Here is a 26,310-nt window from a genome sequence, read left to right on the forward strand (position 1 = left end):
CATATGTGAGAATATAGAGTGAGAAGAACCGACATGCCAGGATTGAGCCTTCAAGGAATTTAATTTGCTTGGTAAAAATTATGCCAACTGGACAATGAATACAAGGTGGAATATGATCAGTTCTGTGAAAGAGATGTTTTACCAAGTAAATTAAATTCCTTGAAGGTTCAATCCTGGCATGTCTGTTCTTCTCACTCTATATTCTCACATAGGGCTAAAGCTCTTTATAAATGCCTTCTTCTCCCTGGAACACCTTCTCTCTCTTACATGATTACCTCCTAGACATCTTTCAGATCTCAGGAAAAACCACTTGCTCCAAACAGCATTTCCTGACCTGATACAGCTCAGGTCACCTTGTTTTTGGACATATGGCATTCTGTACTTTGCTGGAGCAGCCGTGAAGAGATACCCCACGTCCAAGGTAAGACAAACCCAGTAAGACAGTAGGTATTGCAAGAGGACATCAGACGGCAGACACACTGAAACCATACTCACAGAAAACTAGTCAATCTAATCACACTAGGACCACAGTCTTGTCTAATTCAATGAAACTAAGCCATGCCCATGGGACCACCCAAGATGGTCGGGTCACGGTGGAGAGGTCTGACAGAATGTGGTCCACTGGAGAAGGGAATGGCAAACCACTTCAGTATTCTTGCCTTGAGAACCCCATGAACAGTTTGAAAAGGCAAAATGATAGGATACTGAAAGAGGAACTCCCCAGGTCAGTAGGTGCCCAATATGCTACTGGAGATCAGTGGAGAAATAACTCCAGAAAGAATGAAGGGATGGAGCCAAAGCAAAAACAATACCCAGTTGTGGATGTGACTGGTAATAGAAGCAAGGTCCAATGCTGTAAAGAGCAATATTGCATAGAAACCTGGAATGTCAGGTCCATGAATCAAGGCAAATTGGAAGTGGTCAAACAGGAGATGGCAAGAGTGAATGTCGACATTATAGGAATCAGTGAACTCAAGTGGACTGGAATGGGTGACTTTAACTCAGATGACCATTATATCTACTACTGTGGACAGGAATCCCTCAGAAGAAATGGAGTAGCCATCATAATCAACAAAAGAGTTCGAAATGCAGTACTTGGATGCAATCTCAAAAACGACAGAATGATCTCTGTTCGTTTCCAAGGCAAACCATTCAATATCACAGTAATCCATGTCTATGCCCCAACCAGTAACGCTGAAGAAGCTGAAGTTGAACGGTTCTATGAAGACCTACAAGACCTTTTAGAACTAACACCCAAAAAAGATGTTCTTTTCATTATAGGGGACTCGAATGCAAAAGTAGGAAGTCAAGAAACACCTGGAGTAACAGGCAAATTTGGCCTTAGAATATGGAATGAAGCAGAGCAAAGACTAATAGAGTTTTGCTAAGAAAATGCACTGGTCATAGCAACCACCCTCTTCCAACAACACAAGAGAAGACTCTACACATGGACAAAACCAGATGGTCAACACCAAAATCAGACTGATTATATTCTTTGCAGCCAAAGATGGAGAAGCTCTATACAGTCAACAAAAACAAGACCAGGAGCTGACTGTGCCTCAGATCATGAACTCCTTATTGCCAAATTCAGACTGAAATTGAAGAAAGTAGGGAAAACCACTAGACCATTCAGGTATGACCTAAATCAAATCCTTTATGATTATACAGTGGAAGTGAGAAATAGATTTAAGGGACTAGATCTGATAGATAGAGGGCCTGATGAACTATGGACAGAGGTTCATGACATTGTACAAGAGACAGGGTTCAAGACCATCCCCATGGAAAAGAAATGCAAAATGGCTGTCTGGGGAGGCCTTACAAATAGCTGTGAAAAGGAAAGATATAAGCATCTGAATGCAGAGATCCAAAGAATAGCAAGAAGAGATAAGAAAGCCTTCCTGAGAGATCATGCAAAGAAATAGAGGAACACAACAGAATGGGAAAGACTAGAGATCTCTTCAAGAAAATTAGAGATACCAAGGGAACATTTCATGCAAAGATGGGCTCAATTAAGGACAGAAATGGTATAGACCTAACAGAAGCAGAAGATATTAAAAACAGATGGCAAGAATACACAGAAGAACTGTACAAAAAAGATCTTCACGACCCGGATAATCATGATGGTGTGATCACTGACCTAGAGCCAGACATCCTGGAATGTAAAGTCAAGTGGGCCTTAGAAAGCATCACTACGAACAAAGCTAGTGGAGGTGATGGAATTCCAATTGAGCTATTTCAAATCCTGAAAGATGATGCTGTGAAAGTGCTGCACTCAATATGTCAGCAAATTTGGAAAACTCAGCAGTGGCCACAGGACTGGAAAAGGTCAGTTTTCATTCCAATCCCAAAGAAAGGTAATGCCAAAGAAAGCTCAAACTACCGCACAATTGCTCTCATCTCACACTCTTAAAGTAATTCTCAAAATTCTCCAAGCCAGGCTTCAGCAATACATGAACCGTGAGCTTCCAGATGTTCAAGTTGGTTTTAAAAAAGGCAGAGGAACGAGAGACTATATTGCCAACATCTGCTGGATCATGGAAAAGCAAGAGAGTTCCAGAAAAACATCTATTTCTGCTTTACTGACTATGCCAAAGCCTTTGACTGTGTGGATCACAATCAACTGTGGAAAATTCTGAAAGAGATGGGAATACCAGACCACCGCACCTGCCTCTTGAGAAATTTGTATGCAGGTCAGGAAGCAACAGTTAGAACTGGACATGGAACAACAGACTGGCTCCAAATAGGAAAAGGAGTACGTCAAGGCTGTATATTGTCATCCTGCTTATTTAACTTATATGCAGAGTACATCATGAGAAACGCTGGGCTGGAAGAAGCACAAGCTGGAATCAAGATTGCCAGGAGAAATCTCAATAACCTCAGATATGCAGATGACACGATCCTTGTGGCAGAAATTGAAAAGGAACTAAAAAGCCTCTTGATGACGGTGAAAGAAGAGAGTGAAAAAGTGGGCTTAAAACTCAACATTCAGAAAACGAAGGTCATGGCATCTGGTCCCATCATTTCATGGGAAATAGATGGGGAAACAGTGGAAACTCTGTCAGACTTTATTTTTTGGGGGGGCTCCAAAATCATGGCAGATGATGACTGCAGCCATGAAATTAAAAGATGCTTACTCCTTGGAAGAAAAGTTATGACCAACCTAGATAGCATATTCAAAAGCAGAGACATTACTTTGCCAACAAAGGTCTGTCTAGTCAAGGCTATAGTTTTTCCAGTGGTCATGTATGGATGTGAGATTTGGACTGTGAAAAAGGCTAAGTGCAGAAGAATTGATGCTTTTGAACTGTGGTGTTGGAGAAGACTCTTGAGAGTCCCTTGGACTGCAAGGAGATCCAACCAGTACATTCTGAAGGAGATCAACCCTCGGATTTCTTTGGAAGGAATGATGCTAAAGCAGAAACTCCAGTACTTTGGCCACCTCATGTGAAGAGTTGACTCATTGGAAAAGACTCTGAGGCTGGGAGGGATTGGAGGCAGGAGGAGAAGGGGACGACAGAAGATGAGATGGCTGGATGGCATCACTGACTCAATGGACGTGAATCTGAGTGAACTCCGCGAGTTTGTGACGGACAGGGAGGCCTGGCATGCTTCGATTCATGGGGTCGCAAAGAGTAGGACACAACTGAGCGACTGAAGTGAACTGAACTGAACTGTGAAAGAAATAAAAATCAAGTTTTGCAGAGCATAGGAGATATTTCCATTTGCAGGGTAATTTAGTACAGATTTACTTAAACCTAGGAAACCTGGTTTCTATTGCTACTTTTGCATCAAGTTTTATAAGTTTAGATAAGTGACATAATCATTCTTGGATTTATTTATATGTCCTTAATATGTGAGGATTGCCTAGATAATGTCCAAGGTTTCTGACTTTTCTGAATATCCAATGAATCCCACTGGTTATTATCTGGAATAATAAAAAAAAAAAACCCTTTATACCAATTGTAATGTCTGAAATACCTACATAATTATATAAAAAGTACGGAAATTCTTGCTATTTTTTTTCAGTTTTTAAAAAACATATATTATCCAGATAAAATGGCAAGATATTTAAAGAATAGATGGCAATTTAAATAGGTATACATTATTAATGGATTCCTCGTTGATTTAATTAACATATCTATTAATATCACCTCACATATATAACTTTCAAGATCTTTTTGGTGAGGACTTTTAAGTTTTATTCTCTTACATGTGTTCTAAGTGACTTCAGTCATGTCCAACTCTTTGTGACCCCATGGACTATAGAGCCTGCCAGGCTCCTCTGTCCATGGGGGTTCTCCAGGGAAGAATGTTAAGGTGGGTTGCCATGCCCTCCTCCAGGGGATCTTCCTGACTTAGGGATTCAACTCTTTATTCTTTATGTAATGTCCTTGTATTCTTTTGTCTTTGGAAATTTTCTTTGCTCTAAAATCTATTTGATCTAATATTAACATATGCTTTTATCCTTTTATTTTCCAAATATCCATGCCATTATTGAGTTTCTTGGGCTTTCCTGGTGGCTCAGACAGTAAGGAATCCACTTGCCTTGTAGAGACCTGGATTCAACCCCTGGTTTGGGACAATTCCCTGCAGGAGGACATGGGAATCCATATTCTTGCCTGGAGAATTCCATGGACAGAGGAACCTGGTGGGCTACAGTCCATGGGATCACAGAGAAGTCAGGCACAGCTTAGCAACTAAACCACCACCTGGTGTTCCTTCACATTTATTCCTTGGGAGAAACAGCTCTACTCAGGCTGCCTTCTGACACTAGGTTGGAGGTCAGGAATGCTGGGCCTGGCTTGTCTTCTCTTAGGTGCTGCTGTGTTGCTCTTCCATTCTTCAGGCCCTAATCTAGTTCACCTTCTTCTTGCCAAATACACAAGGTCTCCTTTAATGGTCTCTTCTTATTTCCAGAATAAATAGACGAGTGGGCACAAAGAGATCAAGGCCATCTTGTCTGAACCAGAAAGAAGCCCAAGGTGTGTTTTATAACCTAGGGAAGAGATTTCATGGAGGGAAGTTGAAGAGGAAAGTGGAAAGGAGTCCAAGGAGGCTGGAGATAAAAGTCGTGGAGTCCCTTTCTTTAGAAGTCATCAGAAGCTGAGAAAGTATTTTTCCTAGGTGAAGTGTATATTCAGCCCTGAATGAGTACACTTTCTCTTTAAGCAAACTGTAAGTCTTCTGTATTTTTTCATTAATTTTCTTTACAAATGCATATATATGATGATATCCATGTGACATTTTATTCATTCTTCTAGGCCATTGCTCCGCTTTTATTATGACTTGAGATTTCAACCCTGAAAAAAAGATATCTGTTGTAGAGTTTGGATTATTTACCAGTAGATGAATTGATGGAATAACAAAAGAACTAAAGATAATTACTTAATTGAGCTCACAAAATTTTACATATGCATATGAAGAGAGTTACTTTACTAGCATGTGAGATGAGTGCAATTATGTGGTAGTTTGAGCATTCTTTGGCATTGCCTTTCTTTGGGATTGGAATGAAAACTGACCTTTTCCAGTACTGTGGCCACTGCTGAGTTTTCCAAATTTGCTGGCATATTGAGTGCAGCACTTTCACAGCATCATCTTTCAGGATTTGAAATAGCTCAATTGGAATTCCATCACCTCCACTAGCTTTGCTAAGATCATGGCATCTGGTCCCATCACTTCATGGGAAACAGTGGAAACTGTGTCAGACTTTATTTTTGGGGGGGGCTCCAAAATCACTGCAGATGGTGATTGCAGCCTAGAAATTAAAAGATGCTTACTCCTTGGAAGAAAAGTTATGACCAACCATATTGAAAAGCAGACACTACTTTGCCAACAAGATCCATGTAGTCAAGGCTATGGTTTTTCCAGTGGTCATGTATGGATGTGAGAGTTGGACTGTGAAGAAAGCTGAGCGCCGAAGAATTGATGCTTTTGAACCGTGGTGCTGGAGAAGACTCCTGATAGTCCCTTGGACTGCAAGGAGATCCAACCAGTCCATTCTAGAGGATATCAGCCTTGGGTGTACTTTGGAAGGAATGATGCTAAAGCTGAAACTCCAGTACTTTGGCCACCTCATGGGAAGAGCTGACTGATTGGAAAAGACTCTGATGCTGGGAGGGATTGGGGGCAGTAGGAGAAGGGGATGACAGAGGATGAGATGGCTGGATGGCATCACTGACTCGATGGACATGAGTCTGGGTGAACTCTGGGATTTGGTGATGGACAGGGAGGCCTGGTGTGCTGAGATTCATGGGGTCTCAAAGAGTCGGACACAACTGAGAGACTGAACTGAACTGAACTGATGAAGAAAGTTATTCACATATAATTGTATTCTTGGCCCCTTATGGTATTCTGAGAACTTTGATTGAAACTATAAGTAAAAGAAATTACTTTATTATGATAGTTAAATAACTGGTATAATTATGTGTGTACATTCATAATCCATTAGTCCAGTGGCCATAAAAATGAGTGTCCTCATCCCCTGGGGAAGAAAATGTTACCATTTCCATTTCTATTTATTTTTATCTCAGTGTCATTTAGTTTATATTTTGTGTATATTTTTTAAATGTCACAATATATTAGAATAGCAATGCATATATAATAGTTTTACATAATATAATTAGGTCACTGACAGTGTGTTGAAAAATGGAAATACTTTGGAGATTAGTTCTTCAGGAACTATTGTAAATAAGCTGTTCTGCAGTTAATGTTACAAGGTTAAGACACGTTTCTGTATCTATTATCAGCATAAACATAAACTACATTTGAAAAAAAAGGTTTTAGACCAAACACGATAGCCAAAATGCACAGTTGAAAAAACAAATTATACTAGTTGATTTGCTTTCTTTATCCAAAACATAATTATTTTCCTTTTCAAAAACTTTTCCTTCAGTTCAGTTCTGTTCAGTTGCTCAGTCGTGTCTGACTCTTTGCGACCCCGTGAATCACAGCACACCATGTGTGTACATATATGTTTATATATATAAATAAAATTCCATCTAGTCAAAGCTATGTTTTTCCCAGTAGTCAGTATGGATGTGAGAGCTGGACCATAAGGAAACTGAGCTCCGAAGAATTGATGATTTTGAACTGTGGTGTTGGAGAATACTCTTGAGAGTCCCCTGGACTGCAAGGAGATCAAACAGGTCTGTATTAAAGGAAATCAGCCCTGAATAGTCATTGAAAGGACTCATACAGAAGCTGAAGCTCCAATACTTTGGCCACCTGATGCAAAGAATTGACTCATTGGAAAAGACCCTGGTGCTGGGAAAGATTGATGGCAGGAGGAGAAGGAGAAGGCAGAAGATGAGATGGTTGGATAGCATCACTGACTCAATGGGCATAAGTTTGAGCAAGCTCCAGGAGATGGTGGAGGACAGGGGAGCCTGATGTGCTGCAGTCCATGGGGTCTCAAACAATTGGATATGACTGAATGACTGAAGTTACTTGAAGGTATGATGTGTTATATACATAACATAATGATTATATGATCACCATACATAGGTCACATTGACATATATGCTATTTCAGTTTCAGGTATCATTATACATAGATAATATTGACATATAATGTTATTTTGGTTTCAAGTATACATTATTATTTGATATATATTGCAAAATGATCACCACAATAATTCTGGCGAACATCCCTCATTAGAAATAGTTACAATTTTCTCCTTGTGATGAAAAATTTTACAATCTCTTGGCAGTGTTCAAATAGGCAATAAGATATTCCCTTTTTGACTTAGTGCAGTTAAATGAGACAAGTGGCGCTGAGTCTTAGAATCAAAGAATCATGTTGAAACAGTTGAGTTGAATCAAACGTCTAGGTGCCAACTCATATACAGCTGTCTTGAAAAATCCATCCCTTATTAGGCCCACCCGGGTCCCATCACACATGGTATGGTGTCCAGGCATAGATCGGTGTTTAAGGCTTATGGTATCTTTTTCACTTGCCCATGCATTTCTTTCTTGACATCTTTCAGTGCTTCATCTGTCTCCTGTCTTCACTATCCAAAGAGGTTATAATTATGGCAGAAGACGTCTAAGTAGCTAGACTCGCATTTGCTGCCCACTGGGCATTTTGGAAAGAGGCTGGGAAGGAGTCCTTCCAGTATTAGCATTTTACTTTCAGGGGATTAGGAAGCTTTTCACTTTGAAGAGTCCATCAATACAAATATGTCTCAGGAGTGAACACTGTTTAATTATTTATTTGATTAGTGATTAGCTGATCATCTGCCCAGAGTAAGGCAATGAAGGGTTAGTAAACAAGGGAGGATTCAGACAAAAGAAATGAGAAACTCTTGGAGAAAGTGGACACATGATTAAGGAGACCATTACCTCTATTTGGTTTAGGTTTTAGGTTTTGTTTAGACTGACTCTGTAAAGGTATGGGTTGTTTCCATTTGTTTCCCATTCATCCTCTATGCTTTACAACGTATGTCTTATTTAAGTGTTGAAAGTGACTAGTGACTTACTGCTTGTTATCACTGGGTAGTCCTGCTTTGGTTCTGGGATTCCATAGGGTCTAGCAGAGGCACCTTAGAGTACTTATTTCTTTCATTTGCTGCAGAACCTTAACATTTTTTGGTGATTTCTGGTACTAAGATGATGAAATACAGGAAAATAGAGCTCAGGTGCTTTTGGATAAAACCTTAATTTATCTCCCCCCTTCTCTCTGACTTTTCAGTCATTTATTGACTCAGCTAGTCCCATACTGCTGGATGCCTTTTTTGGCTCTTCTGTCTGCCTCATTCCTTGCATGTGGTCAAGGTCTATTTCATTTCCTGTATCTTTCACATGCTTTGCATCTTTTTACTTGGCAGAGCCCTCTGATTTTTAGTGTCATAATATTCCCAGCTTTTTCTCATCTCTTTTTTATCTCTACCAGCCCCAGCAGCCACAACTCCTCTATCCACATAAAGTTTCTCTTTTCTAATTCTGGACATTCTGCTTTCTTGGACTGAATGTTCTTGGTTTCCTGTTGCATTGAAGAATAAAGACAAACTCTCCATTTTGCAATATATGATTCTCCCTAATGCATAAAAATCCATATAAGTATTTCTCCATTCTAACCCTACAATAATATATACAGTATATCATGGGAGCATAATCATGAGAGATACAACATGAATGGTAAGAAATGAACATTTCTTGTGTTTTTGTCAGACTTGATTATTCATTGATACTTTATCATGCTATATGTATTAATATCTCAGTTTCCTTGATCTAGGATGTCAGCTATCCTTACTTCATAGGATGATCCTAATAGAATTGACAGATATACTGTTTGTCTATTTTTGCACATCAATATCCCATCAACTTTTCAAACTCCATCATAAAGAAATCTCATTTGCATCACTCCTGTAACACACTCAGATGGCTCCTAGCTGTACTTCAATCTACCGTAGCCCCATGGTGGCATCACATCTTATTCTTCTTCATGCTACCATGCAATATAACAGTGTGTGTGTTTATATCACCCTCTCCTTTTCCACAAATTGAGGGCCTGCTTTGGGAAAATAGAGATTTTTTTAAACCTCAGTTTAAGTCCTCATTGTATCCATGACATGTGATTTACTAATCTATAAGGTCAGTGAACTTCAAAGGTTCTTCATTTGTTTGTTCCCTTTTAGTAACCACTGTTACTATTCTTGATATAATAGGGCCATTTCTGCAAAAGTAATCTTACACGGAAATCTGTAAAAGAGGAGAAAATCAACACTTTCTGGATGGCAAGGGAGTGATTGTTAAATGCTGTCCAAATATCCCCGCTTTGGCTATTCCTGACTGACTCTATAGTATACCTATGGCTCTGTTCAATATTTTCTGAAATTTGCAGTGTTCACTTTTTATGTCACAGTCAAGCAAGGAGAGCGCTCTCAATGTCACCACCTCTGTTGTTGATCTAAAGTCCTAAATATATGCTTGAAATAAATTTTATAAGAGACAAATACATGAAGATGTGTGTCGTCTATTGGTGTGTGTATGTTTCCTCCAATTGCATTGTCCCCCTTATTGACAAATTTTCCCTCTAATAAATGCCATCCTCTCTGCTGGAAATATCTGCATGAAAGAAAGTTAAGCAAGTAACAAAATAGAATTAGATGTTTTGGGCAGTAAATGACTTATAAAGAGCTTACAAGGTTTTTTCATGGAAAGGGAATATGAGATATTTGCTCTTAGGATATTAAGAAAAGCATATATATTTGGGTCCTTAAAAATAAAGTGTTCTAACAGCATTTCATCCTTCACTACCCAAGTCCTAGACTCATCTTCTCTTTGCTGTTTTTCCTTCCTTCTGTTTTCTCTTCCTTCTCTCTTATTCACCCCCCTTTCCCTTCTACCTTTTGATTTCCCATTTTCTTTATCAGGAATTATTGCTAAAGCCCTAAAGATGCTGTAAAACCAGCCCAGGTACATCACTGAATTCTCAGGAGGGCCAGTCAGAGATTGGCCCTCATCCCAGGTTGTTTGGAGGCTGTTGAACAAGCTGAGCATCACTAATCCAGTCACATTGCTCCAGGCTCAGTAGAGACTCAGTCTATTTGGAGGATTTTATAATTCAGGGACCTACTAGGGCATGTTTGTAAGGCCAAATAATTAATGACAAAGATAGGTAATCTAAAAGGAAGAGAGAATGGCATCTCACTTCTCAGATAAATGTGTTTTTGAATCCAGCTTTCTGATCTACTCAATGTCTATGTGACCAGTTGGACAATTGTCCAGAATCCCCAGGCAGGGGACAGATGCACACCAGTATATCTGCCATTCTATTGTTCAGAGTGTTTATGATACATGGGGTTCCTGTGGGTCAGTTAGTAGGCAGCTGACTGTGGGCTGCTTAATTTTCTCCAGATGGTGCTTGCAGAGAGATGGAAACAGAGGGGCTGTGGTGACTACTGCAGGTGGGGAGTTGTGGTTCCAGAATATTTCCCCTGATTAAAAAGGAAACTATGAAGTTGGGGACCCCAACTTGTGAATGTACTGGAAAACCACAAGGATACCCCACAAGGGAAATACTTGTTAGTCAGGAGGAATTTCAGATCAGTCCGTCTGGACCAAGAGAAGGCTACAACAGCACCATGTAAGTCAGTGATGTCAGAACTTTCCCATGTCGTTACCGTCTCCTCTGCTCCAACATGGCCCAAGGAATGAAGATCCAGAGAGGGAGAGAGAAGGAACCTTGAAAAAATGGACACATCTGCACTTCCTGGTAGGTCCACTGGGCCTCAGCAGGGGAGAGGGAGACATTGAATAGGCTGAATATGAGATGGAGCTGACACTTGACTGACCTGAACTTTTGAAACCCAGAGTGATAGAATGTATGGAATGGCTGCAAGGTGATGCAGGAAATGAGGATCAGTAGAGTGTGGGTGATGACAGCCACTGCAGGAGGATGAGCCAGTTCACCTTTGTATCTGCTATGGTCTCAGGCTTTGTGTCCCCTAGAAATTTCATATGATGAAATCCTGAGTCCCATGGTTATGGTAACCCTAGGTGCAGTCTTTGTGAGGTGATGGAGTTGTAAGGATGGAGCCTCTTCAATGAAATGAGTGATTTTATATATAAGAGACACTCAGACCCCCCGAACCCTCCCCCGTGTGAGGATACAGTAGGAAGTGTGTGACCAGAAAGGACCCTGAATGACCCCGCTGTGGAAATCCATTACATTGTTTTTAAGCCTGTGATGTTTTGTTATAAAATCCCAGAAGGACTAAGACAGCATCCTAACAATCTTTACACAGTTCAGTAAACCTCATGCTATTTACACAAAGTGCAAAGCACTTATCTTGTCTGGTGTAACACTGTGATAGTTGGCTGAAAGTCGTGGCTGGGTTTCATAAAGAATCCTGAGAATTCAGTCTTCTTGGTAGCATGACCAGAACCATGAACAATTGTCTAATTCTTTGATTCTAATAACTTGACCCAGAATAATTGGCTGTGATTCTTACATAATCTCTTAATGGTCTTCTTTGTAATGACAGCTTCTGCTATTTGTGACTAATTTTAATAGGCGCTTCGTTCTCTCAATTGTAGGGTTGGATTTTCTTTTGATTTACTCTTAAATGAAGATAAGAAATGTTACCAAATTGCCCTCTTAGATTTTCATATCTCTAAAGCGTCTGTGTTTATTTTTTTAAGAGGAGACCCATTACAAAGCATGCATTAAAAAGCTGTAAATTTCAGGTAGCCCGCTGTGGGATACATCATTTTGACTATCTCAGAGCTGGATGAGATGGATGTGGATTTAGCACGTTTTGTGGGTTCGGCACGTCAGGATCTTGATGTACATGTCAACTTTACGTGAATCCCTGCGCAGGCAGTAGAACAGGTTATAAAATTCCGAATGACGCCTATCTTCATCGCTGGACATTAGGGATGGGAGTCCTGTCCAGCTACTGCGAGCCTGGATCATCGTATTCAAGACTGGAACAATAATCTGAATACCCAAATGATAATGACTTCTTATGCATTTTATTAATATTTGCTTATCTTTTTTTCTTCTAATTATCAAATAAAGATTTGGGGAAGACATATGACTATAAAACTCTCTAGATATGGATTTTGGAGCCAGCCTATGAGAAAACTATTAAAAATCTAAAAAGTATAAATGGAACTCAAGATCAGTTTTAACTTTCTCTTTTCTTCCTTCCCTCTTGCTTCCGTTTTTTGAGGACAACAGAGAAAGAAGACAAGTGGAACTTCAATAGCAGATATCCTGGGATACTTTGAAGAAAAATGCTGATCTTGGAAATTCTGTTCTCTAGTACTATTACTCTTGAAAACATTTCAACCACCAGTGCCCAGGAAGAGGCAAGCTTTTGGTGGAATTGTGTGCAATGCAGGGAAGGCTGCACATGTCAAAAATTGCAGTGAAATTCTGATTCCTTTACAGTAGAATCTATCACTATGAATGTCTAGGCTCCTGCTTTATGTAGTAGCAGTCTAGCATATAGTAGTGATGAATCTTTTTCTTACAAAATCAGGTATTTCTAAACTCCTTACTCATTACAGAGGTCACCTCTTTCATTCATGAACAAAGCAAGAAAGCCCTCTGCAGGATGCTCACCTTGCTGAATTGACGCTCTATGAATGCTTGAAGTTTCTCTGACATGTTCTCAAACCTTGTGGCGCTTGATAGGAAGGCGTTTGACAGTTCTTTCATATGCTGCAGCTCCGTGACTAGATGATGCAGAGGATTATTCCAGGAGTACAGCAACACGAGTGTCCACTTACTAAGGTCTTCAATCTAAGCAATCAAAAGAAATAGTCTCATTAAAAAAACATAATTCAGTGGTTTTGGTAACATGTGATCTTTGCTCAGAGCAGCTGACCTAAAAAACTTTTGGTTATTTCTATGTGCATGAGGAGATTTTATAAGGTAGTAAAAGTTGCAAAAGTATAAAATGTAAGCTATTATTTAACATTTCACTGAATTTTTAAAAATCTAGGTTATTTTAGGAACTGATTCTTCTGATGTGTTCTAATTTATAACCTGAAGAATTTTCTTTTTTCCTCTGAAATTCTACCACCACTCAGTGAGTTCTTTTATGTTTGTATATTTGCCTGAGAGAATCTAAGTATTTACGCAAGTGAGTATGTGCTGCAGTGCCTGACCCAGGAGAGAGGGATTCCACCTGTGCCCACATCATTGTCACCCAGTGATTCATTCATATTAATGAATCAGATGAGTCCTTCGTATTGATTTTTGATCAGTAATTGTTTTATGATATTACAACAAAGAGACAAGGAAGAAGACATGACATTCCTAAACAGGCTTCTCTCCTCAGCTGATCCCACACCAGCCCCCTACTGATATCAGAGCAGTTGTTTTGTTGACAAGTGTCCGGGCAAAAAATGGCGCAGCGTTGTCTTTAGTAACAGCATCAGTGGGATTCACAGTGGAGGGTCCCCCCTACTTCACTACTACTAGCAGAATTGAGCCTGAAAATCCCAGGGGCTGAAGATTTCTAGTTAGTATGCTTGATTTCTTTACAGCCATGAACTGTTTTACTGGTAAAGAACAGAGAACTGAATAGGATTAAATATAGTCATGCACATAAAGTGCTGAGTAAAATTTAAGGCCATGTAGTAACTCTCAATAAATTTTAAATTTAAGCTTACTGAAAATCCCTCCTCTTCTCCCTCTTTGTCCTTTTTCCTTGTTCACCCTCATTATTAATGAGCTTAACAGGGGATAAGAATGCTGGTATCATTAAGAAGGTTGTAGAGAGAGAAGATAGAATTTTAAGGGGGGATGCATGTGGAAGTATTTTAAATAATGTTAGGAGGAAAGATAATGCAGGAAATCAGAAAGGAGAGATTATACAGTGAAAATTTGAAGTTGCCATACATGATTGAGGCTTGATATGTAAACTGTGTTGTCCTCAGAACACAGGCAATTGTTGTGGCCATGAGAAGCAAGGCAATGTTTATAGGCCATGTGGGGGAGACTTACAAATTACGAATAAAAGGCGACAGAGGAGTCATTGAGAATGAAGAATGAAGGTGTCAGAGAAGTAGAAGCAGAATCAGGAGAGCCTTGAAAGACAGACGCGAAGGCTTGGGTGGTTCAGTATAGAACTCTCACGTAGGAGTTACTAGTAACAGGGAGTACTCAAAACTGGGGTGTGTTTCTCACATATTCATGAATTTTGCAACCTTATATTTTACACATGGAAGTTCCCATTCATTTTCTGTTTTCATACAGAATATTAGCTGCAATTCTGTGTCTAATGCATGGGTTGAACTAAAGTTGTTTACATTGACAATTTATAGATCTGTTATTTATCTTGCAACTACAGATCTTTAGTCATCCCTTGATTTTGCTCATGCTTCATCAGCTGCATAATATAGTTTCTCTTCAATCGCTTACGGTTCCTGCACCTTTTTCTGCATGTAAAGTTAACATAACCTCTAATAGTCTGAAGTCTGGTACCCTACATACTGTCTAATTTGATCCAGTGAAAAATCCAGGTGAAAGACTCACGTTCGTCTGCTGGACTATATCTCTTTCTTCGGGAGCATGGAAGGAATTGGTGTGGCAGCTCTTGGTGACATTGATATAGTATAGTTTGCCCTGGGCATATTTTTCATCCTGAAAGTGATCAGGCAATTAGTTAGGGTTGTTGGGCATTGAGTAGATGAACCCATTACCAGAACACTAACATGTTTGATAGACGTGTATTTTTTTTAATGGGGGGGGGGCAATCACAAAATTTGAAAGTCATTCTTTTCCTACTTTTCTATACATTGTCTCTATAAAAATGATTTTACATATAACTTTTCTAAGTTTAACCTTTTCCTTTCTCTGTTTTTTTATTATCTTTTTTTTTTTTTTTTTTTACTATTTGAACCAATATAGTACATGTGTACCAATATTTGGTGCTTCCTACGGGACGGTAGTGGTAAAGAACATTCCTGCCAATGCAGGAGATATAACAAGACTCAGGTTTGATCCCTAGGTGAGGAGCATCCCTTGCAAGAGTGTACATCAGCATACTCCAGTATTCTTGCCTGGCCAATCCTATGGACAGAGGAGCCTGTTCGGCTACAGTCAGTAGGGTTGCCAAGAGTTGGAGACAACGAAAGTGACTTAGAGTGCATGCATGCACCTATATTTAACAATTTATTCTTTTGTTTACTTGGAAGAGTTGGAAAAAAATGGACAGTCAAAACGGAGGATGAAAGAAAACCTAGTGAGTAAAAAGAACTATGTGAATTTAATAGAAACCTTAGCACCGCCTTTATTAGCTGTCTGCTCTACTGTGTGCTCCTTGACTGACCTAAAAGAATTAACATACAACTTTCAAATACCTTCCTTAGAAAGAGAATAGTTATTTCCAATTGTAAACACCCCTTCTATTGTAGCTGGAAACCTATTCACTGCAAATCTTAAAACAATAATTTGTAGCATTAAAAAAACTACAAAGTATTCATTTCTGTGACCGGGATTCAGCTTTGTTTAACATGTTCCAACCACCCAGTTCACTGCAGAGCAGTTCTCATTATTGGCTATTTACTCTGAGGCTGGAGAAGAAAGCCCAGACACTGAAGGACCAGAAAATCAACATGCTTCCTTTCCCCAGTCCCACCTAAAAGTGCTTTGTGTCAGGTAGTATTGTAGGCTGAATCTGTGTTCTTCATGTGTTAGAGCCCTGACTGCCAAAGTGCTGTGTTTTCAAAAGCGTTCTGGCTTTTGGGGATCCCATGGTCTATAGTCCACCAGACTCTTCTGTCCATGGGATTTCTCAGGCAAGAATACTGGAGTGCTTGCCGTTCCAGTCTCCAGGGAATCTTCCAGACCCAGGGATAGAACCCAAGTCTCTCACACTGCAGACAGATTCTTTACCATCTGAGCCACCAGCGAAGCCCATTAAGGTCAAATGAGCTCTTAAGGTGGAACACTGATCCAATAGGTTTAGCGTCTTCATGATGTGAAACACCAGAGAATTCACTCTGTGTATCTGTGTCTTTTCCTCTTTCTCTCTTCCCCACGCCCCACGCTTTGTGAGGAGTCACAGAGAAGCCAGCCTGGGAAGAAACAGTTCTTACCAGAACCTCACCTTGCTGGCACCCTGATCTGGAACTTCTATCCCCCAGAACTGTGAGGAAAGAAATTTCTGTTGTTTATTCCACTGAGTCTATTGTATTCTTTTATGGCATTCCTAGCTGACAAGTACCAAATCATTTATTTTGGAAATTAAAAAAGAAAATGAATGAAAGGAAATTGAAAAAGTTATTGCACTTCTTAGTATTTGAGATTTCACAAAACTGATCCTTTCTTTGATTTCAACATCTTATGAACTGACGACTTCTTTGACCGAGAGAGGATGTTATTGCAGCCTTCTTGTTTAAAGGATAGTATAGCCCTGTCACTTAGGCGAAGTTTCCTTCTGGGAGCCTGGCGGGATACAGTCCACGGGGTCGCAAGAGTAGGACACGATTAAGCAACTAAACCACCACCACCAGAGTACTTACAAACTCATTGAACATTATTGTGGAAAGGTTATAGAAGTCATGGGAGAGGCTGGCGGCATTCATAAACCTGTCTGTAAAGGATTTCCGTAAGGAGACAAACACGTCAGGACCGCAGGACGGGCATGATTTGCCTTGGCACAGGAGCAGATTAGACATGAGCAGCAGCAGCAGCAGGCAGGACCCTGTTTAAATAAAAACATGAGCCATTCTGAGATGATCAAGTCACCTGAGGTCATCAAATCCATCCTGTGGAGGGAAGCCTTTTCTTTCCCTGTTGCTCTGATCAGGAGTTCTTGCTGTAGAAGCTGGGGTGGGGAAGAAGGAGCACCTTCTGTGTAAATTTAGATGGATGATGATATTTGTACAGATAGAGAGTTGGAGAAGTAGGTTACTCCCCGTATTTTTGAATTGCTCCCAGAAGTACTTCTGTGCTCTGCAAACATTTGGAACTTAATTCTGAGCCAGTGTTTAGGCCATTCTTTTAAGACAGTTTAATGTTCGGACTCTGCAGACTCTGAGCAGCGAGGCCCTCTAGGAGTATGCAATGTTTTTACTCTACATTGACTAATGCTTGAATTTTAGACACTGAAATGACAAGAAAAGTCCAGTCGATCTGTGTGGTTTACCATCACACTGGGGTAAGAGTAAACACGTGACTGACTGATCACCACTATTGAGTACAGAGAGAATACTAAGAGAAAAAGATACTGTACCTTGGATCTGCTCACTCACCTTAGTAACCCCATGCATGTCTTTGATACTTTCCCAAAAGCTTTAAAACATCTTAAAATTTGTGTTTCACGGGAACCCTGTGAGATAGCCTTAATCTCACTATGATCATCAAGTAATGTTAATGAAAATGCAATGAGTTGGAGAGGGCAAGTAATTTTCCTCAGGTCCCATTATTAGCAGATGCAGGTGACTGGGCACCAGTACACTCATCTGTTCACTTCCTGATGTTCCATCACACATGCCTGTGGCCCTCGGTCTGTATGTGTGTAACCAGGACTACATCAGGAGCTATGATGACTCTGCTTAAAGAGAAAAATATTTTGTCTTTGACTGCAAAACAGCAGTGACCCTAGAACACTGGTTTTATCCACTTGTTCTGCTCTGTCTATAAAATACTCACTGTTACAGTCTTTGACAATTATCAGTGTGGGGGCCTGGTTCTCCTGGCTAGCCCTTCTTGGCACCTTGAAAGCTCCTCTACTCTTATCCATGTTTATTCTTCTCATTACATTTGTTTCTTCGAGAAAATAGCAAATAAACCTCCAAATGGTAATACAAGAATATTACCTGGTCAGCACCCAAGACAACATCATTGGCTCTGCAAACAAGACCTGCCCTTTCCTGACTTTGACTTTTTAGAGACAAAATTTACCTGTCTGGTCAGGAGTACATCTTGACAACCCATGGGGCTTAGTTTTTGAACCATCTCCAAACATCTCCTCTTTGACAGTAGAACTAGACCTTCATGCTTCCATGATGTAGTGTAATATTTCAGAAATTATTCCTGGCCCTACCTTTGGCCTACAGAAACATAAATCACAGACTCTTACAAGCGTGATTTTAATATTACTTTTCCTGTGCATCCTTTGTAAGTAAGAAGAATTTAAGACTGAAGTGAGCAAGAAATGAGTTTGGACAAGAGAACTGATAAAATAGAGATTTTATCCTCCTGAATGAGATCTGAGCATGGTTGTTTTTCCACTTTACCAGAAGAGTGATAATTTAATTAAGGATAAGATATCAGCATTTACTAGGTTTTCTCTGCTCTTAGTTTAAAGGGGCATGGTATCTAAGAACAAAATGGTTATTTAAAATTAGGTGATGAAAATAAAAGAAGTGGTCCTCAAAAAAGAGACACATAAGTTGGAGAAATTTGTGACTATCTCTCTCATTAACTAAAGAGCTTATTGTGACAGGCAAGGAGGATAATAGCTTATATAACAGAAATGTATTTGTGTGCATATATTTATGTGCATGTATACACGTGCTATGCATAAATATATGCTTAATTCCTTCATGAAACTTTGGACCTTATAAAATTCAATTTTATAAGAGGTGGTAAATATAGCAGAATTCCCTAATTCCTAATGTAATTGATCATCTATTGGTAGATGACTAACTATATGATTTTTTTTTCTGTTAACTTTTTTTTAATATTTTATCTCAAATACTTATTTTTTTATTTATATTTATGTATTTAATTGCAGGCTAATTACTCTACAATATTGTATTGTTTCTGCCACACATCAACATGAATCCGCTACGGGCGAACACGTGTTTGCCATCCTGTACCCCCCTCCCAACTTCCTCCCCGTACCATCCCTCTGGGTCATCCCAGTGCACTAGCCGCAAGGATCCTGTATTGAACCTGGACTGGCGATTCGTTTCCTATATGATATTCTACATGTTTCCATGACATACCTCCAATTGTTATTCGTGTGTTTGCTTGGTAGCACATATATTTAAAAATTGGAATAATACTGAGAAGATTAGCATGACCTCTGCCCAAGGATGACGCACAAATTTGTGAAGGCTTCCATATTTTTCAGAAACAGCTTTGAGGGGTGGGATGGGAAGGAAGGTGGCAAGGAGGTTCAAGAGTTGGGGGACAAAGGTATACCTATGGTTGATTCATGATGATGTTTGGCCAAAACCAGTACAGTATTGTAAAGCAATTCCCCTTCACTTAAACATCAAGAAATTCAATTATAAAAACTGTTATTGGGGATCATATAACAGGTTCAGATATCCATTGTATGACTAAAGAGGATCTGACTGGAAACTGATGATGTCAATTATCATTGATTAGTGATTCATTAACTTTATAGTTGAATGAGAAAAGTAAACTAACAACACTATTGTCTGTGATTCAGTGTCATAGCAAGCCCTAATCCTTGTCTGCATTTGCTTTTAGGTGGTGTGGTGCCCAAACTTTGAAACTGAGGCTGTTCCCAGAAGCGCACAGTCGTGAGTCCTGCCCAGGGATTTTGTTCCTGATGCTGGAGGCTTCTGTTTGCTGGTCACTAAGGCCGAAATTTTCTCTGCTGAGCATTCTCTGGGTCTATCATGTGCACAAGTCTTTATATTTTGGTTTTCTAATTTGATTCTCTTATTCTTTTGATCAGACTACCAAGTCCCTTGATGATTTATTTTTCAGACCCTTTTGTGCTTTGATCTTTCTGATGCTCATTAGTGTATTTGCTTCCATGTCTACCTCTCTGAGTAGTTTTCAGCATCTACATAAACCCTACCCTATTATCTTACTGTCTGGATTTTGGTGTTTAGCATCAGCATATTTTTATGAACTTCATTTTCCTTCTGGTGTGGTTTCTGGTACACAGTTTAAGCTGGTTGGCTCACATCTTGCTTGTTCGTGTTGTCTCCAAACAATTAGAGAACTCTGCTTTCTTTCTAGGCAATACTGCCCCTCGTTTTGATACCGTTGCTAATTTTCTGTGATTTCCCTTCCTGCCTCAGAAGCTTTGTCTTTCTCAATCTACTGTACCCTGAGTACTATGTACTCTATGTTGTTATTAGTATTTTAAATCAATATCCACTAGCATAGCAGAGAATTAAAGGGAATAAAATTGCAATAGTATTAGTAATAATACATTCCCCAAAAATATAATCCAGTAATGCTCACAGTTTTAAATGACTTTCTATGCATGTATTACTGAGTTCCCCTACTCATTTTTCCATATTAGGTGTTTCAATTTTGAAATAGAATGCAGAAAACAATGGAGTGGAAAATTCTGAAAATCACCTTGGATTTTAGATGCCTTAAGATAAAGTATGTAATTATTAGTTCTTTATAGTTAATAAGGCTATTCTGAGCACATATAGCTCAGTGTTCAGTGATTGCTATTGGGTAAAGGATGTATACTGTGAACTGCATCACCAAACAGGTGATTGGAGATGAAGAAAGCAATGCCAGGAAGACACAGACTTTTGTTCTGGAAGGAAAAATTTACAGGGTCTGTCATCTACAGTCTACTCTTCAGAGTTTTCAAAACACTTACTCTCCCTTTGCTCATTTAATAATTTGGGTTGTTTGATTTCTTTTCATACTGAGTTGCATAAGTCTCTTATATATACTTGGATACAAAGCCCTTACCAAATATGTGATTTGCAAATATTTTTTTTTCATTGCATAGGTTGTCATTTCATTTTATTGATGGCTTCTTTTACTATGCAGAAGGTTTTGAGTTTGATGTGCTCTCACTAGTTTATTTTTGCAGTTCTTGCCTTTGCTTTTGATGACTGAATTGTTTGAGCTGCTTGTAGTTTGGAAAGCAATCCTTTATCAGTTATTTTATTTGCTATTATCTTCTTCCATTCTTACCAAAAGACACAGACTGGCTGAATGGATACAAAAACAAGACCCATATATATGCTGTCTACAAGAGACCCACTTCAGTCCTAGAGACACATACAGACTGAAAGCGAATGGATGGAAAAAGATATTCCATGCAAATGGAAATCAAAAGAAAACCGGAATGGCAATTATCGTATCAGAAAAAATAAACCTTAATATCAAAACTATTATAAGAGATAAAGAAGGACCCTACCAAATGATCAAGGGATCAGTCCAAGAAGAAGACATAACAATTTTAACTATTTATGTACCCTACATAAGAGCACCTCAACTAAACACTAACTGACATTAAAAGGGAAATTGAAAGTAACACAATAATAGTAGGCATGTTAACACCGCACCTATACCAGTGGACAGATCAACACAACAGAAAAGTGATACGGCAACATAAGCTTAAAAGGAAATATTAGAGCAAACAGACCTAATTGATATCTTCAGCACATTCCATCCAAATGCAGAATACACTTTCTTCTCAAGTTCACATGGAACATTCTCCTCATCTTAGGTCACAAATCAAACCTCAGTAAATTTAAGGAAATTGAAATTATATCAAGAATTTTCTCTGACCACAACACTATGATACTGCTATTGCTACTGCTGCTAAGTCACTTCAGTTGTGTCCGACTCTGTGCGAGCCCATAGACAGCAGCCCACTAGGCTCCTCTGTCCCTAGGATTCTCCAGGCAAGAACACTGGAGTGGGTTGCCATTTCCTTCTCCAATGCATGAAAGTGAAAGTGAAGTCACTCAGTCGTGTCCGACTCCTAGCGACCCCATGGACTTCAGCCTACCAGGCTCCTACATCCAGGGGATTTTCCAGGCAAGAGTACTATCATACTAGATATTGATTATAGGAAAAAAGAAAAAATCTTTAAGGAACACAAACCCATGGTGATTAAACAACACATTTCTAAATAGTGAACAGTTTACTGAATAAATAAGGGAAATCAAAACATTCCTAGAAACAAAGAACAATGAAAACATGATGATCAAAAACCTAGAGGATGGACCAAAGCAGTTCTAAGAGGGAAGTTTATAGTAATACAAATCCTACCTCAAGAAACACATTGAATAGGTGACCTAACTTTACATATCTTTAACTCTTTAAAAATTTCTCTTATCAATGTCTTAATGGTTTTGCATAAAATCTTTCAACACCTTGCTTAAGTTTATTTCCAAGTGTTTTATCTTTTTGTGATGCAATAGTAAATGGAATTGTTTTCTTCATTCTACTTTCTGATAGTTTGCTGTTGATACATAGGTAGACAACTGAATTTCATATATTGGAATATAGTAAACATAATGTATGCTACATCTTTAAAGAATAGACATTTTCCCACAGATAAGACATATAGACGATCAAAAGATATATGACAAGATGCTCAGCATCACTAATAATCAAAGGAAATGCAGATCAAAAGCATGAGATATCACCTCATACCTGTTTGAAAGGTTAGTACCAAAAATGTAAGAAAGGACAAATGTTATTGAGGATGAGGAGAAAAAGGAGTGCTTATGCACTGTTGGTAGGGATGTATACCAGTGCACCTCCATTGGAATCATAGTGTGGAGGTTCTTCGAGAAATTTAAAAGAGAACGTTTATGTGATCCATTATCCCACTTCTGGATATATAGTCAAAGGAAATGAAGTCATTGTCTCAAAGAGAGATCTGTATTCCCATGTTCATAGCAGCATTATTCACAGTAGCCTTGGTATAGGCACAACCTGGGTAACTTTCAACAGGTGAATGGACTAAAGCAATGTGATGTGACATATATAGGTAAATACTATTTAGCCATTAGAGAAAGAAAGAAATCCTTCCATCTGTGGCGACATGGATGAAACTGGAGGGCATTACACTAAGTGAACTAAGTCAGAAAGAGAAATACAATATGATCTCAACTATAAGGAGTTTCAAAAATAAATAAATAAATAAAAGGGAACTCAGAGTAGAAAAATGATTGCCAAAGACAGGAGGATAGGACAAATAGGGAGAGATTTTTAAAGGTTACATATTTTCATGTATAAGACATTAATAAGGTGAAGATCTAAGTTTGAGCTTCATGATCTAATCATGAGATTGAACAATCTATGGGAGTCGAGGATGTACAGGGAAGCCTGGCTTGCTGCAGTCCCTGGGGTCACAAAGAGTGGGACATGACTCTTTGACTGAACTGAAGAGAGTGGAACTTACCTGTGTTCTCCTCAAAAAGCAAAAGTTAAATACGTGTGCTGACGGCAATGTTACTTAATAGAAAGGGAAACTCGTTTCTAATCCATGCACAAATGGGGGTTGACAAGATGATGGAGGGGTAGGTGGAAGTGGGGTACACCTCTCTCCACCGATGCATCAGAACGTCTAAAGACGCAGCAGTTCTCACAGAAGACCAGGTGAATCCTGGCAGGACTCCCTGACTACTGAGAAGGAACATCTGGATCCACACAGAACTTGGTAGGACAAAGGAAAGAAGGGACAAGGAGGAAGGAGAAAGAAGGAGGAGAGCAAGTGGGACCAGCCTGCACCTGGGGATGAGGGAGCTAAAGCGCAGGGGAGAGATCCCCACATCCATGGCCGTCCACTGGGAAGGGGGAGGCATTTGAAGCTGTTGGGAAGTGAACTCACTAAACTGTGACAGTCTGAACAGGGTGAGAACCACATAGACAAGCCATGCTGCAGCCTTTCATACCTCGGACAGGGTTGTAAGTCCACTGGTGTCCACGGAAGCTGGGAGCTGGAGCCATGGGGATTGTGGAATGATCCCAGGGTGAGGACTCCTGTTGACCGTGGGGAGTCAGCCTGATGGGATGGGATGGAGGAAATCTGCTGCATGGAATGCTTCTTAAGGAAAGCCATGAGGCCATAAAAGTAGGGTTCTACTGCCTGTGGAGTAGAGCTATCTCTTTCTCCATGCTGGTACCTGTAGGTTGAGCAATAAAGAAAGACTTCAGTGAGGGTGATCCTTGAGTGCCTGATGCACTAAGCAATGGAGAATTTTGAATGTCTATATACCCGACCCTACCCTATTCTCTGGAGAAGGCAATGGCAACCCACTTCAGTACTCTTGCCTGGAAAATCCCATGGGCGGAGGAGTCTGGTAGGCTGCAGTCCATGAGGTCCCTGAGGGTCTGACACGACAGAACGACTTCACTTTCACTTTTCACTTTCATGCATTGGAGAAGGAAATGGCAACCCACTGCAGTGTTCTTGCCTGGAGAATCCCATGGACAGGGTAGCCTGGTGGGCTGCCACCTTTGGGGTTATACAGAGTCAGACACAACTGAAGCGACTTAGCAGCAGCAGCAGCAGTCCCTGTGTTGGTATTAATATTTATAAAAATTATTAATGGATGCAATAGAGAACCAAAAGAACTATAGTTACAACAGTAGTAATAAATTACCCCCAAATTATAATCCATTAATGCTCCCATTTATTTTTATTTTTTTTATTTATTTTTTTTTAATTTAATTTTATTTTTAAACTTTACATAATTGTATTAGTTTTGCCAAATATCAAAATGAATCCGCCACAGGTATACATGTGTTCCCCATACTGAACCCTCCTCCCTCCTCCCTCCCCATACCATCCCTCTGGGTCGTCCCAGTGCACTAGCCCCAAGCATCCAGTATCGTGCATCGAACCTGGACTGGCAACTCGTTTCTTACATGATATTTTACATGTTTCAATGTCATTCTCCCAAATCTTCCCACCCTCCCCCTCTCCCACAGAGTCCATAAGACTGTTCTATACATCAGTGTCTCTTTTGCTGTCTCATACACAGGGTTATTGTTACCATCTTTCTAAATTCCATATATATGCGTTAGTATACTGTATTTATGTTTTTCCTTCTGGCTTACTTCACTCTGTATAATAGGCTCCAGTTTCATCCACCTCATTAGAACTGATTCAAATGTATTCTTTTTAATGGCTGAGTAATACTCCATTGTGTATATGTACCACAGCTTTCTTATCCATTCATCTGCTGATGGACAACTAGGTTGCTTCCATGTCCTGGCTATTATAAACAGTGCTGCGATGAACATTGGGGTACACGTGTCTCTTTCCCTTCTGGTTTCCTCAGTGTGTATGCCCAGCAGTGGGATTGTTAGATCATAAGGCAGTTTTATTTCCAGTTTTTTAAGGAATCTCCACACTGTTCTCCATAGTGGCTGTACTAGTTTGCATTCCCACCAACAGTGTAAGAGGGTTCCCTTTTCTCCACACCCTCTCCAGCATTTATTATTTGTAGACTTTTGGATTACAGCCATTCTGACTGGTGTGAAATGGTACCTCATAGTGGTTTTGATTTGCATTTCTCTGATAATGAGTGATGTTGAGCATCTTTTCATGTGTTTGTTATGCTCCCATTTAAAACTGATTTTATATCTATATATTATTGAGGTCTCTTAACTCATTTTCCTTACTAGGTGGCTTAATTTTGAAATGATATATAGAAAACAATGGAGTGGTAAACTCTGGAAATTACCTTCCTTTTGATATGCCTCATTAGTAAGGATGCAAATATTAGGATTTTTTTTTCCCCAGTGGGGCTGTTCTTAGTACATATTATAGCTCACTGTGGGGTGATTGCTATTGACTGAAGAATGTACACATTGAACTGTAATTGTCAAACAAGTGAGTGGAGATGAAGAAAGTCATGCCAGGAAGTCATAGGCTTTTATTGTTCTAGAAGGAAAACCTTGCTGTGTCTCTCATCTACAGTCTAATCTTCAGATTTATTGAAACTCTCACTTTCTTACATTCCATTAAAAATTTGGATTATTTGTGGTTTTTTTGCCCTTGAGTTGTATGTCTCATGTATTTTTGGATATTAAGCCCTTATCCAATATACGATTTGGAATATCTTCTGTGAATCTGTAAATTGCCATTGATTTTGTTGATGTTCCTTTCTTTGGAGTCTGATGTGGTTCCACTTGTTTGTT

At 39.5% G+C, this 26,310-nt stretch overlaps 1 protein-coding gene and 1 non-coding gene across 2 annotated transcripts; one reads left to right on the forward strand and one right to left on the reverse strand.

The window, feature by feature from the left end:
- Positions 1 to 12,099: 12,099 nt before the first annotated feature.
- Positions 12,100 to 24,246, reverse strand: LOC113881912 (placental prolactin-related protein 1). The gene is made up of 5 exons (XM_027525037.1): positions 24,057 to 24,246; positions 16,983 to 17,164; positions 14,992 to 15,099; positions 13,072 to 13,251; positions 12,100 to 12,441 (listed from the first exon to the last, which is right to left on the reverse strand). The coding sequence occupies exons 1-5, from the start codon at positions 24,229 to 24,231 to the stop codon at positions 12,250 to 12,252; spliced, it is 837 nt and encodes a 278-aa protein (XP_027380838.1). The 5' UTR covers positions 24,232 to 24,246; the 3' UTR covers positions 12,100 to 12,249.
- Positions 19,431 to 19,540, forward strand: LOC113882367. The gene has a single exon (XR_003508375.1). It is a non-coding gene; the product is annotated as a U6 spliceosomal RNA (small nuclear RNA).
- Positions 24,247 to 26,310: the final 2,064 nt, after the last annotated feature.

This window comes from Bos indicus x Bos taurus, chromosome 23, assembly GCF_003369695.1.
Source record: "Bos indicus x Bos taurus breed Angus x Brahman F1 hybrid chromosome 23, Bos_hybrid_MaternalHap_v2.0, whole genome shotgun sequence".
Taxonomy (NCBI): domain Eukaryota; kingdom Metazoa; phylum Chordata; class Mammalia; order Artiodactyla; family Bovidae; genus Bos; species Bos indicus x Bos taurus.

Bases quoted from the DNA above. Each gene is read 5' to 3' on its own strand.
- LOC113881912 (XM_027525037.1), bottom strand. From the start codon at position 24,231: ATGGCCTCATGGCTTTCCTTAAGAAGCATTCCATGCAGCAGATTTCCT. The intron at 17,165-24,056 runs GTATGAAAGGCT...TTATTTAAACAG, and splicing joins GACTTACAACCCTGTCCGAG to GGTCCTGCCTGCTGCTGCTG. The intron at 13,252-14,991 runs GTGAGTCTTTCA...TTGATTGCTTAG, and splicing joins ATATAGTCCAGCAGACGAAC to ATTGAAGACCTTAGTAAGTG.